Source organism: Halichoeres trimaculatus, unplaced genomic scaffold (genome assembly GCF_033239565.1).
Source record: "Halichoeres trimaculatus isolate MK-OKI-2021-1 unplaced genomic scaffold, fHalTri1.1 fHalTri1_scaffold_11, whole genome shotgun sequence".
NCBI lineage: Eukaryota > Metazoa > Chordata > Actinopteri > Labriformes > Labridae > Halichoeres > Halichoeres trimaculatus.
In genome coordinates this window covers 3897664-3913432 of record NW_027437189.1, presented here as the reverse complement: position 1 = coordinate 3913432, position 15769 = coordinate 3897664, and the positions used below count along the sequence as shown (strand labels likewise).

The window sequence follows — 15769 nt, the reverse complement described above, 5'->3', positions numbered from 1 at the left end:
ATACCAGAATATTAAAAAAAAAAAAAAAAAAAAGAAAGCGAGGGATTCAGTAATGTCACAGAAAGATTATAGAAAGTAAAAAGAAAGAGAGATTTTAGAATGAAAAAAATCCTGAATGTTATGAGGAGATTCCAGATTTATTCTAGATTTATTCATTTATTTATTTATTTTGATAGTTCTGGAATGCTCAGAGAAATTCTAGAATTGGGGCAAAAAAGGGAGAAAGAAAGTTGAAGCGGGGGGGAAAAAGAATCCAGAGTATAACAAATATATTAGAATAGAAGGAGAGAGAGATTGTAGTCTGTAAAAAAAGAAAAAGAAACAGATTCCAGAATTCTACCAGAAAAGTGAGAGCGATCTGCAGGTGCTGCAAAGAGATTCTAGAATGAAAAAAAAGAAAGAAAGAAAGGGATTTTGAAATGTATGAAAAAAGGAGATTCTGGAATATTGCAGAGATTCTAGAATGTGTGAGAGAGATATTCCGGAATGTCACAAAACTGACAGATTCTGGGATGAAAAAAATAAGAGAGAGCTGTTCTGGAATCCCACTAAAGAGAGGTGTCCAGATGTTAGGTTTTTTTTTAGCTTTACTGATGGAGTGTTGTTGGTGCTACTTTCACTGTGAATGTTAAAGGTTTTGCAATATTTACACTGAAAATTTCCCACAATACACAAACCACTCCAGCTGTGATCATCTGTAATCCCCTTCAACACATCAGGCTCTACAGACCTGCTCGATGGCTGGTTAACAACCAGAGGTGCAAATGTTGTGTTTCACCAGATATTTAAATTTAAAAAAAATTGAAATAAGTTTTGGAGCAGTTTAAGTCGGTGGAAAAAGAACGAGGTCTCGGCTTTAACTCTGAGCTTTTACATCCTGTATACAGATGTATTTTTTTTTTTGAACAAAGGTTTGGATATAGCTTTTTGGCTTTTTAAATCAGGCCGTTTTGAGGATTTTTAACTTAAGATTTTTTTTTTCCGATTCTTGGCTTGAGCAGTAAGTGGTGGTATCCTCGTCAGAGAAAGAGGAACAAACATTCTGTTTTGTTTTCCAGAGAAGCCTCTGTTTGCTCTTTGGTTGTAAAATATTTGTCAAACTCTTGAAAGAAGTTGATGTATTGAGCTCTTATTCCTCCCTTTGTTACCTTGTTTTCCTCATCCTTACCTTTCCCTCTTCCTCCTCCTCAGGGAGAGATGAAGATGCCAGTGTGTATAGAGGACGAGTGTAACTCCGAGCTGCCGCCTGCCTCTCTGCTGTTCCGCGCTGCCAGACAGTACGCGTACGGCGTCCTCTTCAGCCTGGCTGAAACACACCGACGCCTGGAGAGGCTCGCCCTCCGAAAGAGGGCCCCTCTGGAAGGTCAGAGTCTGGATCGTACACACTCACACTCACTGTCACATTTATTCCAGGATCGTAACCAGAAAATCAGCTTTGGGTCGGAGCTGTTGTTTGGTCTGTGATGGCTCTCAGCTGTGGATACAGATGAAGCCCTCGTCAGCACGGCTGCGAACAGAAAACCAGTTTGATTTTTCAGCTTTTGGAAAGTGTTGTGAAACATAAAAGCTGCTGGTTTCAAAACCACAACTTCTGCTTTGCGCTTGAAGAAGGTACTTGACCAGAAAGTTTCATCAATAAATGATAGCGCTGCCAGCTAAAGTTGAATCACTGCGCTTTTTCCTGAGCTGTGTTTACAGAGCGATGCTGGAGCAGACTCTGCGGTGCACCTCAGGTTTATGACTGGACTTTGACAAGGGTGCAAACTTTACTTTCTCAGACTGTCTGGAAATGTGATATTTAAGGAAAAAATGTGTTCAAACTTACATTGCTTGAAGGCAAAGGAAATGAATTACATCTAGAGAAATTTATAGAATCCCCAAATTCTGAAGATCCTTGAAGCTATAGAATAGAATAGAAAATACTTTATTTACCCTGGGGGGAAATTCAGGAGGAGTCTCAGCAGCAATCAAGAAAACAAAAGTAAGAAAGTGCAAAGAAAGTGTAAAAAGCTCCATAAGCTCCTCTCTTTGTGGGAAACATCCGGCCTTGCACCAGTTAGCATTGACATGCTACCGGCTGCTAACAGCTAATTTCACACGTAAACAATGCAGCTATGGTTACATGTAGGATCTCCAGACAGACAAAATAATGACCCACTCTTAATCCAGAGATTATGAAGAAATTACAAGAAATGGACAAAGACAGAGCTGCTGCAACAGGCAGACGCAACCAACAGGCCAGCGCCTTGCAGCTTTGCCCAGTCTCACTTTCTGGCTTCTCCGTCTCCTGTGTTTCAGTTCCTCCAGTGATCGTCAAAGAGTGGAGCAGCGGTAAAGCCAAGTCGGCCCTGACCCCGGAGCTGGTTCCGGCCCTGTGTTTCCGAGAGTGGACCTGCCCCAACCTGCGGCGGCTGTGGTTAGGTCGAGCCAGCGAGGACCGCTCCAGGAGAACCAGGGCCTTCCTGGCCTGCCTACGCTCTGACTGCCCAGCCCTCCTCAACCCAGCTCAGGTCCCACAGCATCTGCTGCTCATGTGCTGCGTGCTCAGGTATGACACCGCTGCGACACCGCTGCTTTTGATCAGCGCCATCAGAAATAAAGACAGAGTGAGGAGGTTAACTGTCATTAGAAAGGAAAGCTGAGGGAGACAGGACCACATTTAGCTCAGAGTCAGGCCAGTTTCTAGAAAGAGCTATAAACAAATACCTTTGATAAGTGAATATTTGCATATTAGGAGATTAAATATTTTTCTTACACCTCATATCTGTGACCATAGTTAAGTTTCAGTTTCTCTTCACTGCATGTGCTCCTCTCACTCTCTCATGTACTCTGCTGCTCTCCCTGCTCTACTGTGAGTGTTGCCAGTGCAGTATGAGCTCAAATAATCTCCACCTATCTATCTACCTCCTTCGTATGTGCTGCCCTTCTTTAATGTCTGTTCATGGCTTCCTGCCTCAGTCCGTCTCTCCAACATGTCGTGCCAGCTGCAAACCGCTTCCTAAGGTGACATTGGGACCACAGGGTCAGGCTGCATGTTGATGCGAGCGTTGGTTGCCGCTGGCTGACATTCACTGACCCTGGAGTCCCTCCAGCATCCTGATACTGTCACTGAAAGACCCCGGAGCGAGGGGGTCTGGGTCCCTGTGCTGTGTTTTTATATTTAATTTCCTACCACCCTCCTGTTCCGTCTCATCAACATGAGACACATTAAAACCCTTTTTATCAGTTACTAGAGGAAAACATCAGATTCTGATGGAGTCAGAGGAGCTGAGCTGTTAATCCTGCTCGTTGTAGATTCTTAAAGTAGAAGCTCAGGTTTTAACGTAGCTGCTGTCTGAGTCAGAAATCTGTGACTGAGAAGTCGACAGAGGACAGTTTCACCTCTTAATAATTTCACTCATTTCCAAATCAGTCAGTCAGCTGATTGGTTCACACAACTCAGGAAGTGAAATCTGTACTGAGGAGAAAAACTCCACTCATCTTTTTTATCTTTCTTTCTTTCTTTTCTTTCTCTCTTTTTTTCTTTTTTGCTTCCTTCTTTTATTGACTTTCTTTTCTTTCTTTCTTTACTTTTTCTGTCATTTTTTTTATCTTCCTTCCTTTCTTCCTTCCCTCTTTCTTTCTTTCTTTCTTTCTTTCTTTCTTTCTTTCTTTCTTTCTTTCTTTCTCTTGTTCTTTGTTTTTTTCCTTCTTTCCTATGTTGTTTCTTTTCTTTTCTTTCTTTCTTTTGTTTTTCCCCTTCTTTCCTTTTTTGTTTCTTTTGTTTCTTTGTTATTTATTGTTTTTTATTTTTGGCCTTTGTTCTTTTTTCTTTCTTTTTCTTTTTTTCTTTTTGTCTTTTTTTCTTTCTTTCTTACTTTTATTCTGTCTTTTGTTTTTCCCGTCTTTCCTTTTTTGTTTCTTTTCTTTTCTTTCTTTGTTTTTTATTGTTTTTTATTTTTTGTCTTTGTTTCTTTTTTCTTTCTTTCTTTTTGTCTTTCTTTCTTTCTTTCTCTCTTACTTTTATTCTTTCTTTTTTTCCCTTCTTTCGTTTTTTGTTTATTTTCTTTTCTTTCTTTGTTTTTTATTTTTTGTCTTTTTCTTTTTTCTTTCTTTTTGTTTCTTTTCTTTTCTTTCATCTTTTCTTTGTTTGTTTTTTTTTCCTTTTTTCTTTCATTTCCCCCTTTTTCTTTCTTTTCTTTATATGTTTATTTATTTTTTCCTTTGTCTTTAATTTTTTCCTGTCTTTCTTTTCTTCTTTCTTTCTTTCTTTCTTTCTTTCTTTCTCTTGGTTTGTTCCTTTTCTTTTCTTTTTGCTGTTTTCTCTTTTATTTTATTTTTTTATTTCTTTTTTCCTTTCTTTATGTCTTTGTTTTTGTTTCATTCCTTTTCTTTTTTTTTGTCTTTTGATTTTTTCCTTTTTTTCTTTCTTGTCTTTCCTTCCTTTCTTCCTGCCTACTCTTTCTTTCCTTTCTTTCATTTCTTATTTTTTCTTTCTTTCTTTACGTTTTCTGTCGTTGTTTTTCTTATCTTTCTTCCTGTCTTCCTACCCTCTTCCTTTCTTTTCTTTCTTTTCTTTCTTTCTTTCTTTCTTTCTTTCTTTCTTTCTTTCTTTCTTTCTTTTATTTAATTGTATTTATTATTAATTGTTTTCCTTTCTGTCTCTCAGGTATATGATGCAGTGGCCTGGTGGAAGAATCCTTCACAGACACGAGCTGGACGCCTTTCTGGCTCAGGCCGTTTCTAGTCAACTCTACGAACCCGACCAGCTACAGGAGCTCAAGGTAAGACCCGGTCGTCTGCCCCACTCGGTCTGAAAGTGATTTCTCCTCGTAAAGAAGTTCAGGACATAAATATCTCTTTCAGTTTGTTTTTATTCTCACAGATATACAGGATTAATTAAAAACATCAGTGTCTGTTTTGAGTCAAATCGATTCTTTTAAGTTTTCATTTTCTCATGCAGTGGGGTGAAAGTGAATTTAGTTGGGGAATTCATAGTTAATCAGACAACATGCGCTCCAGTTTGAATGAATGTGTGGAGAAACTCAGGTTTGCTACTCGTAAGCGAGGAGCGTATGTTTCTTCCCACACAACACAAAAACACAGCAGTTCATAAACAGACGTAACGATAGAAAGAAGACCAAGAGGTGTATTAATTTTTCAAAGTTCCATCTGGAATGACTGGGGAGATGGATTTTTTGACCTATACTGCAGCGAGCCACCAGGGGGAGCAGTTTGCAGTTGTTTTTTTCAGTTTGTTGTTGTCGTCGAGCTGAGCACCATCTGTTTTTTGCAAACTGACAAGCCGAGGAGCCTTGTGTAACTTGCCGGACTGCAAGGGTGTTAATCCAGTGACGTGAGTTTCCTCCGAAAGAAAGGCGTTAAAATCCATCTTCAGCCTGGAGTCTGGATCCTCCACAAAGCTCAGACCAGAGGATCAAAGAGTCCTTCACAGACAGTTTAGCTCTAACGAGTTAACTGATGTACTCTGGCGCCGTATAATTCCTGATGAGAATACTGAAGAGAGAGCGTAACAGGTTTCCAGTGTTCAGACTTTAAATGAGGCGTCGGATCAGAGCGTCTGCACAGATCAGAGCGTCTGCACAGAAACAGGAGCAGGATTAAAGCCTCCTCAGACTCGGCGCTGCAGCTGATCTGTTTTACACTCAGACTAATTTAAATCCTTTTCTGTTACAATCAAAATAAACTTGGAAGTGTCGAATGTGTGCGCCCACGTACCATGTGTCTGAGACATCATTATTCACAACTCTTATTCATGCTCCTCTCTGCTGCCTCCTCGCTGACTCTGCTCCCTGTGTGTCTGTGTGTGTGTGTGTGTGTGTGCCGTCAGGTGGAGAAGGTGGACGCCCGGGGAGTGCAGCTGGCGTCTCTCTTTATGGCCGGCGTCGACACGGCGCTGTTCATCAATGACGTGTGTGGCCAGCCGTTGCCGTGGGAGCACTGCTGTCCGTGGGGCTTCTTCGACGGGAAACTGTTCCAGAGTAAACTGGCCCGGGCCGCTCGAGACCGCGCCGCCCTGCTGGACATGTGCGAGGGGCAGGTACGAAACTTTAAAATCCCTGTTTCTGTTTCAGGATGTGCGCTCAGTCTGGGACTTGATGGACGCTCACCTTCAAGAAAAGCGGTTTCTCTGACCCTTCTTTCAGCATTTAAAGGTTCAAACTTTAAAGTTTTGCTTTGTGATTTGACGTATGACAGCCATAAAACTCAGTCTGAGCGGTCTTAAGTTGACTTTAACTAAATAAAATGCCAGAATTAGCCACATATCTATGTCCAGACATTGTGTTAGCATGTTAGCAGTTAGCTTTAGGCCAAGATGTAAGTAATGAGGATGAATAAAGCTGTGTAGTAGCCTGTTAGCTCATGATGCTAACCCTGCTAAAGCTCCGTGACATCCATGGCTCATCACTCGTCAGATGTTGTGTTGGCTAAATGACTCTGGATGATTAAAGGAGAGATGCTAATCCTCCACATGGACTCATGTCACCTCCTCTGACGCGCTCAGCCTGTGTGTGTGAGTGTGAGTGAGTGTGAGTGTGTGTGTTAGGTTTGGTCTTCACCCTCAGTCGTGTGTTTCTGCTCCGCAGGAGGAGCTGGTGTCCAAGGTGGAGAAGATGCGCCAAGCAATCCTCGAAGGCATCAACCTCTCCCGCCCTCCTCCTCCTCCTCCTCCTCTTCCACCTCCTGCCTTCCTCCCCCCGCCCATGGTGCCCCCTTTCTACCCCATGCCCCCGCTCTACCCGCCTCGCCCCATGGGCGGCATGCCTCCTCATCACCACCCGCACCATCCACATCACCCCGCCCAGCACAGACCCAGAGCCTTCCCAGGTACGGAGACACATCAGTGTGTGTGTGTGTGTGTGTGTGTGTGTGTGTGTGTGTGTGTTCACAGTCTCCTGGTTAAACTTGGACTAAGTTGATGAAACAGTTGAAGCAGCAGAGAAGAAAAAGTTTCTGTCTGTTCGTTTACTTTAAATGACATCGACAGTGTGTGGTCAGGCTGTGATTTATTCCTGCACCACCTTACAACAAAAAATTACAAAAAATTTCAGCGCTTTTCTCAGAGTGTAGAAGGATTTAAAACACACATTAAATTACAAAAATATGAATAAACTTAGTTTGTAAGGCAGGGATGTGTGAGTTGAGATTTGTGCCACTAGAAACTGAAGCAGAATTATTTTACAGAATTTGAAAAGCGTGATCTGAAATTAAATTTAATGTTTTGTTGTGAAATTCTTTTAACCTTGAAAATTCAGCTCTAAATTCCTTGAATTGAAAAACACAAAAATAAACTGAGCTGAAAAAATGAGTTGAATTGAAGCTAGGGATGGGTCCTGAATCAGGTAGCTTCAAAAGCGCCAAACTAATTCTGCCTGTGGTACCGAGTGTGACTGTAGGAAGTGGAAGAGTAGGCAATTTTCCATGCTGGACATGAACACAGCATGACAAGTTTATATATTGCGGAATAAGTGCGTAAAACTGAAAAACTAATATTTAAAACAAAAAAATAATAAGATAAAATAAATAAAAAATAATATTTTTTACCACATAAACACACAAAGATACTGAAAATTGGTGCCGTTGAGTACAGACACCATTCCCCAGGTACTGGGCATCGGTACCATATCATATCAAATGAGAAAGGTACCATCCCTTAATTAAACTGAAGTGTAAAATTGAATCTGAAATGTGCAAACTCGAATTAAATTCCGTTAAATTGACTTTTATAGATAAGTTCAAAGAGGATAAACAGTGATAAATAAGGGTTGGTATCAAAAATCAGCTTTAAACTTGTTGAAACAACACATTACATGTTTGTCTTAATGTGTAGTTTACATTTCTGTTAGTGTTGTAGTTTTTTTAAACAAAGAATCAGTCTCATTGAACTGTCAAATAGTAACAACAAAAGCAGGACCAGTGTGAAATAATTCAGCTTTCTAGAAGTTATTCAACTGTTCTAAAAATGTACACTGCAAAAAACTGAACTCTAATCAAGTGTCTTTGTCTAATATTCAGTAGAAATTGTCTTATTACACTTAATATGAGCCATATTCACCTGGTCAGTCCAGAAAAGCGTCTTGTTTCAGGTTGTTTAAAGACCAAAATAATCAAAAATGAAATTTCTGTTAAAAAATAAGTTTGAAACTAGAATAATGTCTTAATACAAACAAAATAACTTTTCTCTTGTTCCGCTGGCAGATTTTTTTAAACTTGCAACAAAAAATACAGACCTCATTTTTGTCTTCAAATAACTTGGAATAAGACATTTTTCTGGACTGGTCAGGTGAATGTGGCTCAGATTACGTCTAAAAAGACATTTTCTACTGAAAATAAGATAAAAACACTTGATAAGATTTCAGTTTTTTTGCGGTGTAAGTCATTTGTTATGAAATGTTATAAAATCTTATCTACACTAACTTTTTTGTGCAATATCAGATTTTTACATGCAACGTTGGCGAAGCCAACTGACCACATCACCCATTGTTAACTGCATTTTCAAAACAGATCCCTTTATTTTCACACTGCAAAAACTGAGATCTTATCAAGTATTCTTGTTTTATTTTCAGTTTTATTTACAAATCTGTTAATAGAACAAGAGAAAAGTGTCTTGTATTGAGACATTATTCGAGTTTAAGCAGATTTTTGAGCAAGTGTCTCTTGTTTCATTGGCAGATTTTTTGTACTTGTTAAAAGAAATTCAGACCTCATTTTTTTAAAACTTAAAACAAGACATTTTCTGGACTGAGAGGTTAAATGTGGCTCATATCAAGTGTAATAAGAAAAAAACACTTGATAAGATTTTGAATATGCATCACCTCTGGCAACAATGCTTTCATTTCTTTTGAGATTTTTTGGAATTTTTTTTTTTTTTTAATTTTTAAATATCCTTTTTTTTTTTTTTTTTTTTTTTTTTTTTACATTTTTTTAAATGTAGAAAAAAATAATTACAAACTTTTGAAGATTTTGCAATTTTTGGGAATTTCTGCAATTTTCGCAAATTAATTAAATTCCATATTTTCTAGAATTTTTAGTTATTTAAATTTAATTTTGGGGGGAAAAAAATCAGATTTATTGAATTTATGACATTACAATTTTTCGATTTTTTAAAAAAATATTTACAAATTTATTAGAAATAAAATCACACATATTTGTAAACACAAAATACTCATTTAGATCATTCTTCACTGGATTTTTTTCTGTTTAGGATGTAATTTGTTTTTGTTGTGAAGATAAAGTAGATTTTGTGTTTTAATGACTTTCATCCAGGTGAACTGAAGGAAAATGGCTCCTAAAAATATGTTTCTCTGCAAAACTAGAATAAATACGTAGATCATAGTGAGCAGCGACTATTTAATGTTTAATGTTTTTTTTAAAAACTTGATACGCCCATCGCTAATTTAAAAATAGCTAAAAGAGGTGAATTATTTCAGGTGTGTGGTGTGTCAAAGCAGAAGGTCTGAACATGTTAAACTTCCTGTCCTGAGCTCTCTGTCACTGACCGTAGAAATGATCCACTGAGGAGGAGCAGAGCGTGAACACTGACGACTTCTGCTCTGTCCTCTCTCTGTATTCACGTCTCGTCTCCTGTCTCCAGGCATCCAGTCCATCCCTCCTCAGGGGGGGAAACTGGAGATCGCCGGCATGGTTGTGGGCCAGTGGGCCGGGAACAAACCAATCCGTGGGAGAGGGGGGTTCAACATGCAGGTGGTGTCGGTGGGAGCGGGGAAAGGGTGAGCACAGAGTTATGTCACCTGGAACCTGTCAGGACCTGAACGTCCTGAGCGTGTGTCACACCTCAACGTGTGTGTGTTTGTGTCACAGGAGGGGAAAAGAGATTCCAGCGAAGGTGAAGACGGTGAAAAAGGCGCCTGCCAACAGATCACAGGTAGGACGCCGCACCTGGATCTGATTTTTTAATTACGAGACGACTTCTCGTTAATCTGTGTCTCCTCTCGCAGTCGTCGTCCTCCCCCACATCCAGCAGCCCCCCAAAGCCGTCAGAGGAGGCGGGCTCCACGCCAGAGGTTGCCACTCAGCAGCTGAACGGCAGCTCAGCAGCGTCCGCCATCGGTCAGCCTTTGGAGCTGGCCCCCCTGGCCCAGCCAATCCCGTGTGCCTTAGCCAGCAGAGACAACCAATCAGAGGGGGTGGAAGTGGAGGACCCCTGTTGCCTTGACGACTGCCCGTCAGACGGAGCACTACAGAAGGAGGAGTGACGGCGTCCCTCCCAGGATGCACTGCTCTGAGAGAGTTCTGTGTTCGACTGCCTTTCCCTGTTTTTGTAGCCCTGCCTGCTAGCTGTGACATCATCACATGGAGCAGGAAGTGACGCCTCCTCGCCTCCTGGCTGCTCCATGTGATCGGCTCCAGCAGTTAGCTGTTACTTCCTTTTTAGTTTCTCATGTGGTTTTACGTTGTTTTATGAAGAGAGGTTTTCTCCATGAGTCTGTAAGCGCCCCACTCCGAAAAAAATCCTCCCCCCCCGCACTCAGAGTAAAATAAGCTTGAAGCCCCGCCCCTTCCATGACGCCCCGCCCACTCAAAGAGCCCCCTCTCCTTAGGTATGGGTATGTGTACAGTTTGAATTGTTGTTGTGTCGTTGATGGTCCCTTTGTTTGAGCCTCTGCACACAGACGTGAGAGCTTGTGGTTACGGTGACGGATGGATGTGGTTTCCACGGCTGCAGCTTCTCGCTCTGGTCGCCACGTTTTTTGGTTGTGCGTTGACGCGGTTCGTTGCCATAGCCTTCGCCTGAGAGCTTCGTCTTACATGAACCCAGAGACGCTGAACTCTGGGTGCGAGTGATGTGCCGTTTTTTTTGTTTCCGTGCAGTGACCCTCGTCCCCTAAACTCTGCAGGCGAGCTGCACACAGTGTTAGCACTTCCCCCTTTGATTGATTGATTGATTGGTTGATTGATTATCTACAACAGGAGCACTTCCGCACCACCAAGGTATTAGCGTGCTATCTTACTTTGACCTATGTAGCAAAGCCTCGAGCTAAGCTGTGCTAAGAGACCCCGTGAATTTATGCACCTTAAGCCCCAAAGTATGCAAGACGTTCCCCGCTCCTCAAAACTAAAAAAGTGCATTATTTTCTGATCCTCCCCCTCCCCCCGCCCCGTTCTCCAAAAGCTTTGATTGTATCCTCCCAACAAAAGCACTTATTGTTGTATTTAAAGAAAAAGGAATTTGAACAAGCCCCTGTACAGGCGAATTAACCGCGTGCGTGGGGCGTTTCCCCCCGCGCGCGTGCGCAGAAATGATCCTTATAACGTGTAGAGCTACATTTAAAGGTAGAGATCTATTCGAGAGACGTCAGAATGTGAACAGAGTGGTTTCAGACAAAGAAGCACTTTGTTTTAAAAAATGTTTAACCACACTGGACTGTCCTCTACCCGGTGATAAAGAAACGATCGACTCTTGAAGCACCTTCTGGAGTTAAGGCCAAAAAGAAAAGAGAAATGCTGCCCGGCAAAACGATGGAAACGAACGCTGAGGGTTTGGGCGACTGCTGCCTGGCGGAGTCCCCTCAGACCGGCCTCACGCGTTCAGCAGGAACCTTGAAATGGAGCTGAAACGAGTCCTGAGTCCCAGGAAATCCTTTCAGATTTCTAAAAAAGTTATTTCCAAAGTGTATTTTAAAAACCGGCTGACCGCTGCGGCAGCCGCTGATAGATATATATATATAAAGGGGGTTTGGCAACAAAGCCTCAAAGATTCCTCCACCCTCCGGTGGTGATTACGCAACAGTTGCCACGACAACAGCCCAACATACAGAGCCGCTGCCCCCCGCACGGCTCAGGTGTGTCACTTTATAGACCAGCAGGAAGCACTTACCTGCCCTGAGGTCCCCGAGCCGAGCACGGCGGAGGCTTCACGGGTCGGATCACATGACAGGAGAAAAAAAAAACAAAGGAGAGGCCTCGCGTGGCAGACCCCAGTGTGCCGCTCACAATCCTGAGACTTCTACGATAATGAATTGTTTTATTAGAGCACTTATGTTTGTAGAGACAGAGACGTGTCCCCCACCGTAGGTTTCACCTGAAACTTTAGCACAAAGGTTCGGAGCAGCGGAGCCGCAGATTACCTACCGCCTGAGAGATGCTGGCCATGAACACAAAACCTTACTGAAGAGAGGCTGAGACGAGCTCACGATGTAAAGAGTCAACAAGAAGCACCTTATTTTCTTACTCTGTTGATGACTTGTGCTCGACTGGTGCCACAGGCTTTGACATGGGTACGAAGCTCTTACGAAACGCCGCGTTGAAGGACGAAACCCTGACTGTGTATGTAAGTGTTAGTCGTGTCAGACATCCCCTCAGTTATGAACTCAGACCATTACAGTGAAACGCTGATAGCTCGCCCCGGCCTGCGCGCGACGCCACGGGGCCGGGGCCGCCGTCTCTTACACCAACACCAAATGAAACCCGATGTTCGGACTCGTTAGCCGTTATTGGTAGGGACAAGCATACGCCGGTGTGCTGTAGGTGTTCATAGGTTAAGAGTAGGAAACAGCGTCAGGATTAACACAGGACTGTAATTCAGACACCACGACTAGGCTAGAGATTATAGCTCCACTGGCCGAATACTAAGTCTAGATTTACTAGGAGTCATATACTTACTGCTTTCAACTTTTGACATTAGTACAAATATGTGTATTGCTACAGTACATTGTTAGAAGAAGGCTTTTTTCTGCGGCGAGCCAGAGTGTGATTCGGTATAACCATGCCCTCTCTCGATTCGCTCGCCAGATAACACACACACACACACACACACACACACACATATACACACATATACATCAACACACAGGCGTTCAGTTGCATTTGTTACCAGCAGCATTCTCTCTGCTTTCGTGCTGAAGTGATTTCGTGCAGTTTCAGTTCCCAGTGGAGTGGTCGTCGGTTCATCAGAGATCTGTTTGTTTTCCTTTTTTTTCTTTTTTTTTTTGGTAACACATTCGACTGACTGCGTTTTTCAAAACACTGCACCGAGAGATTTACGATGAAGAGATGCGATCGGCACGCAAACACACACACACTTACACACACACACACGGATACATAGATGTTAAACCCTGAGTTACACAGTAGCTAGTATGGAAAAAATCAAACACAATACATGATGTAGTGTCCCTCTCTCGTCCTTGTCTGTTTTAGTTCGATAGATATTTGATCAGTGATTTTTTATGCTTGTTCTCCTAACTTCCCGCCCACCTCCTGCTGTGACACTTTCTCTCGCCTCTGCGTTCCCAAAGCTGTTCATTCACTTCTCTTCTCAACACACACACATCTACACACACACATCTACACACAGCAGACACAAATAAACCCAAACATTTCACACACACACACACACACACAGATTAACCGCCCTCTCCTCTCTGTGTTTCAGTTCTCTCTTTCACTCCCCCTCTCTGCCTCTCCTGTAGCCCCTTAGGACCGTTTCTATTGGCCGTTTTCTCTTTGGGCTGCCCCGCCCCCTTTAATCAACCCGACTAACAGTAAAGGTTATATTAACGTTGATAATCAGTTTCTGTATGTATCTAGCCAGAGTCTGGAAAAAAAATCTGAAAAAAAAAATCAAAACGGTTTTATTCAATTGTGCAAATGTGTTTTTCTTACTATTTTTAATGTTATTACATCTTTAATCTAATCCTTCTACCATTGCTTCAGTTAGTACTGAAATACGCTTAGCCAACCTAGAGATTTGAACTGTAATGATTGCGATTTTCCTTACCTGTATTTTATATGGCATCTTTAGACCACCGTTTATTCTGTACGTTAAGTAAATATTGCCCGTTTCGTTCGATTTGAAAACTGTCGTCTGCACTATGTTTGATTCATGATATCCCTGATAACGATATTTGTGGTCGACTCATTATTATCAATCTAAGCTGAACTCTGCGCCCTTGCACAAAGCAGCGAAACATCTCTTGTAAACACCTGAGAACCAAAGTACATCCCCCCCTTTTTACCCCACATGAAAGCCCCCGAAGCCCCGCCCCCAGAGCCCCCTCTACGTCGACGGTTCGCCCCCGAGTAACAAGTTTTCTGATGAGTATGAGTATATATATAATGACATTACAGCACGTGTGATATATTTGACAAGTCTGTGAGGTAACGGTGTTTTCCTACACTGTGGTTGTTGTGGAGATGCAGACAGACAGGGAAGAAGAACGAAAGGAAGTGTTTTTTGTTTTGTTTGTTTTTCGCGTTGACAGCGAATAAGCTGCTTCGTTGCTCGGTCGTTACTTCCCCGTCGACTGAGCTCAAGCTGTGCGAACCACTGACTTCAGATTTTACACTCAGACAACAGGAAGGAAAGCGACACCTGACGAGCGCTTTCGGTCATTCTGGGGGTTTTGGCGCCCTCTTTTGCATTTTATTTCACACGTTCTTGTTGTGCTCTCCAACTTTGCCTTCTAACTTCCCGGACTCAGACTGATGAAGCACCGTACTGTAACTGAGTCTCTCGACGCGTGGGCACCGAAGCGGTCGACGGATTTTCCTCAAAACACTGAACTGAGATTCGCAAAAGATGGCGTGTTTTGTTTCGTCTTTCAGGGCTGCAACGATACGGGAATCATGAAAGAAACTCTAAATTCCTAAAGTCACTTTATTTCATGCTTTTCTTTACAGTAGCTGAATATTTCTGTACTATTTCTTGGACAGCTCAAGAAATTTCAACATTAACGACATGAAACTGGAAAATTAAATTGGCATAATAATGGCACGGCTCAGTTATTTATCTTTGCAGCTTTTAAAGACTCTACACTATGAAGCAAATATTAACAACCCAGCGCTTAGAGCTGTTTTATGATCCACTGAACAGAGAAAACAAATGTGAAATGTACCTAAAAATCTCAGCTGAAGTGTCTTGTAGAAAAATCCCGCTGTGACCGATGAATAATAAAAACATCCTGCCTCACTGCCTACGCAAACGGGAAGCGTCTCCTAAGAGCTTGACAATGTAAAGAGAACCAAAAGCTCCCAGAATAGAACTACTATGTACTATGTAGTGTTGTAGAAGTCAAACAGTGTTATTGTCTGTCATACAGAATGTGGAAGGAGTCATCCGTTGTGTTGTACCTGTTCTGATGTATTTGCAGGAGTCTCACAGAAAAAAAAGGTTCCCTATTCTGTCTGCCTCTCTCTACACTGCCACTCCCCCCCTCAAAAGCCCCCCAAGCTCCAGTATAATCCCCTCCCTCCCCTGTCGTTGAGTCCTAGTTAGGAGCTCGAGTTGTCTCAAGTCAGCCACAAGTGTACCAATGCATGTACTCCATTCAGCACCCAGGGCCGCCCAAAACTACCTGTGCAGCGAAAAGGGTTAAAATTTATCCATAATACTATTGTTATAGAAATATTATCATCATCATTATTGCTGTTATAATTATGGTCGGTATAATTTGTCATCACTGTTAGCATTATGGAAGCACCAGACTGAGGAAAGACAAGAAAAAAAGAAAGCTTTTTTTAAAATTGTCTGGCTGTTGGTGGTCTGATCTCACAGAGGGAGGGGAGGAAAGGTTCAGAAAGAGACAAAGATGGCAGTCATGTTTGTACTGGTTGGGAAATGACTTACAGTGCTGAAATAAAATTTATTCTTTTAGTAAAAAAAGTATTTCACGTGTCCGGTGTTTTGATTTTTAGACCTGGGAGAGGCTTGTTTACATATTTAAACAGAAGAATGGCACCACTCAGTTAGCTAGCTGGTGATTAGCATTGACTGGTTATAGCTAGCTTGTCAGAAGTTACCAAAATC

At 42.0% G+C, this 15769-nt stretch overlaps 1 protein-coding gene across 3 annotated transcripts in view; it reads left to right on the top strand.

Annotated features, from left to right (window-relative positions):
* Positions 1-15628, top strand: part of fam120c (family with sequence similarity 120 member C) — a 34015-nt gene extending 18387 nt beyond the window's left edge. The window contains exons 10-17 of one of the 3 annotated variants that reach the window (XM_074680913.1): positions 1192-1363; positions 2299-2548; positions 4649-4763; positions 5840-6040; positions 6588-6828; positions 9596-9731; positions 9823-9886; positions 9960-15628. In XM_074680913.1, the coding sequence (XP_074537014.1) occupies positions 1192-1363; positions 2299-2548; positions 4649-4763; positions 5840-6040; positions 6588-6828; positions 9596-9731; positions 9823-9886; positions 9960-10217 (1437 nt within the window). In that variant the 3' untranslated portion in view covers positions 10218-15628. Of the gene's footprint in view, positions 1-1191; positions 1364-2298; positions 2549-4648; positions 4764-5830; positions 6041-6587; positions 6829-9595; positions 9732-9822; positions 9887-9959 lie in introns of all 3 variants that reach the window. The other 2 variants (XM_074680912.1, XM_074680911.1) reach the window with 2 other exon arrangements.
* The last annotated feature ends 141 nt before the right edge of the window (positions 15629-15769 follow it).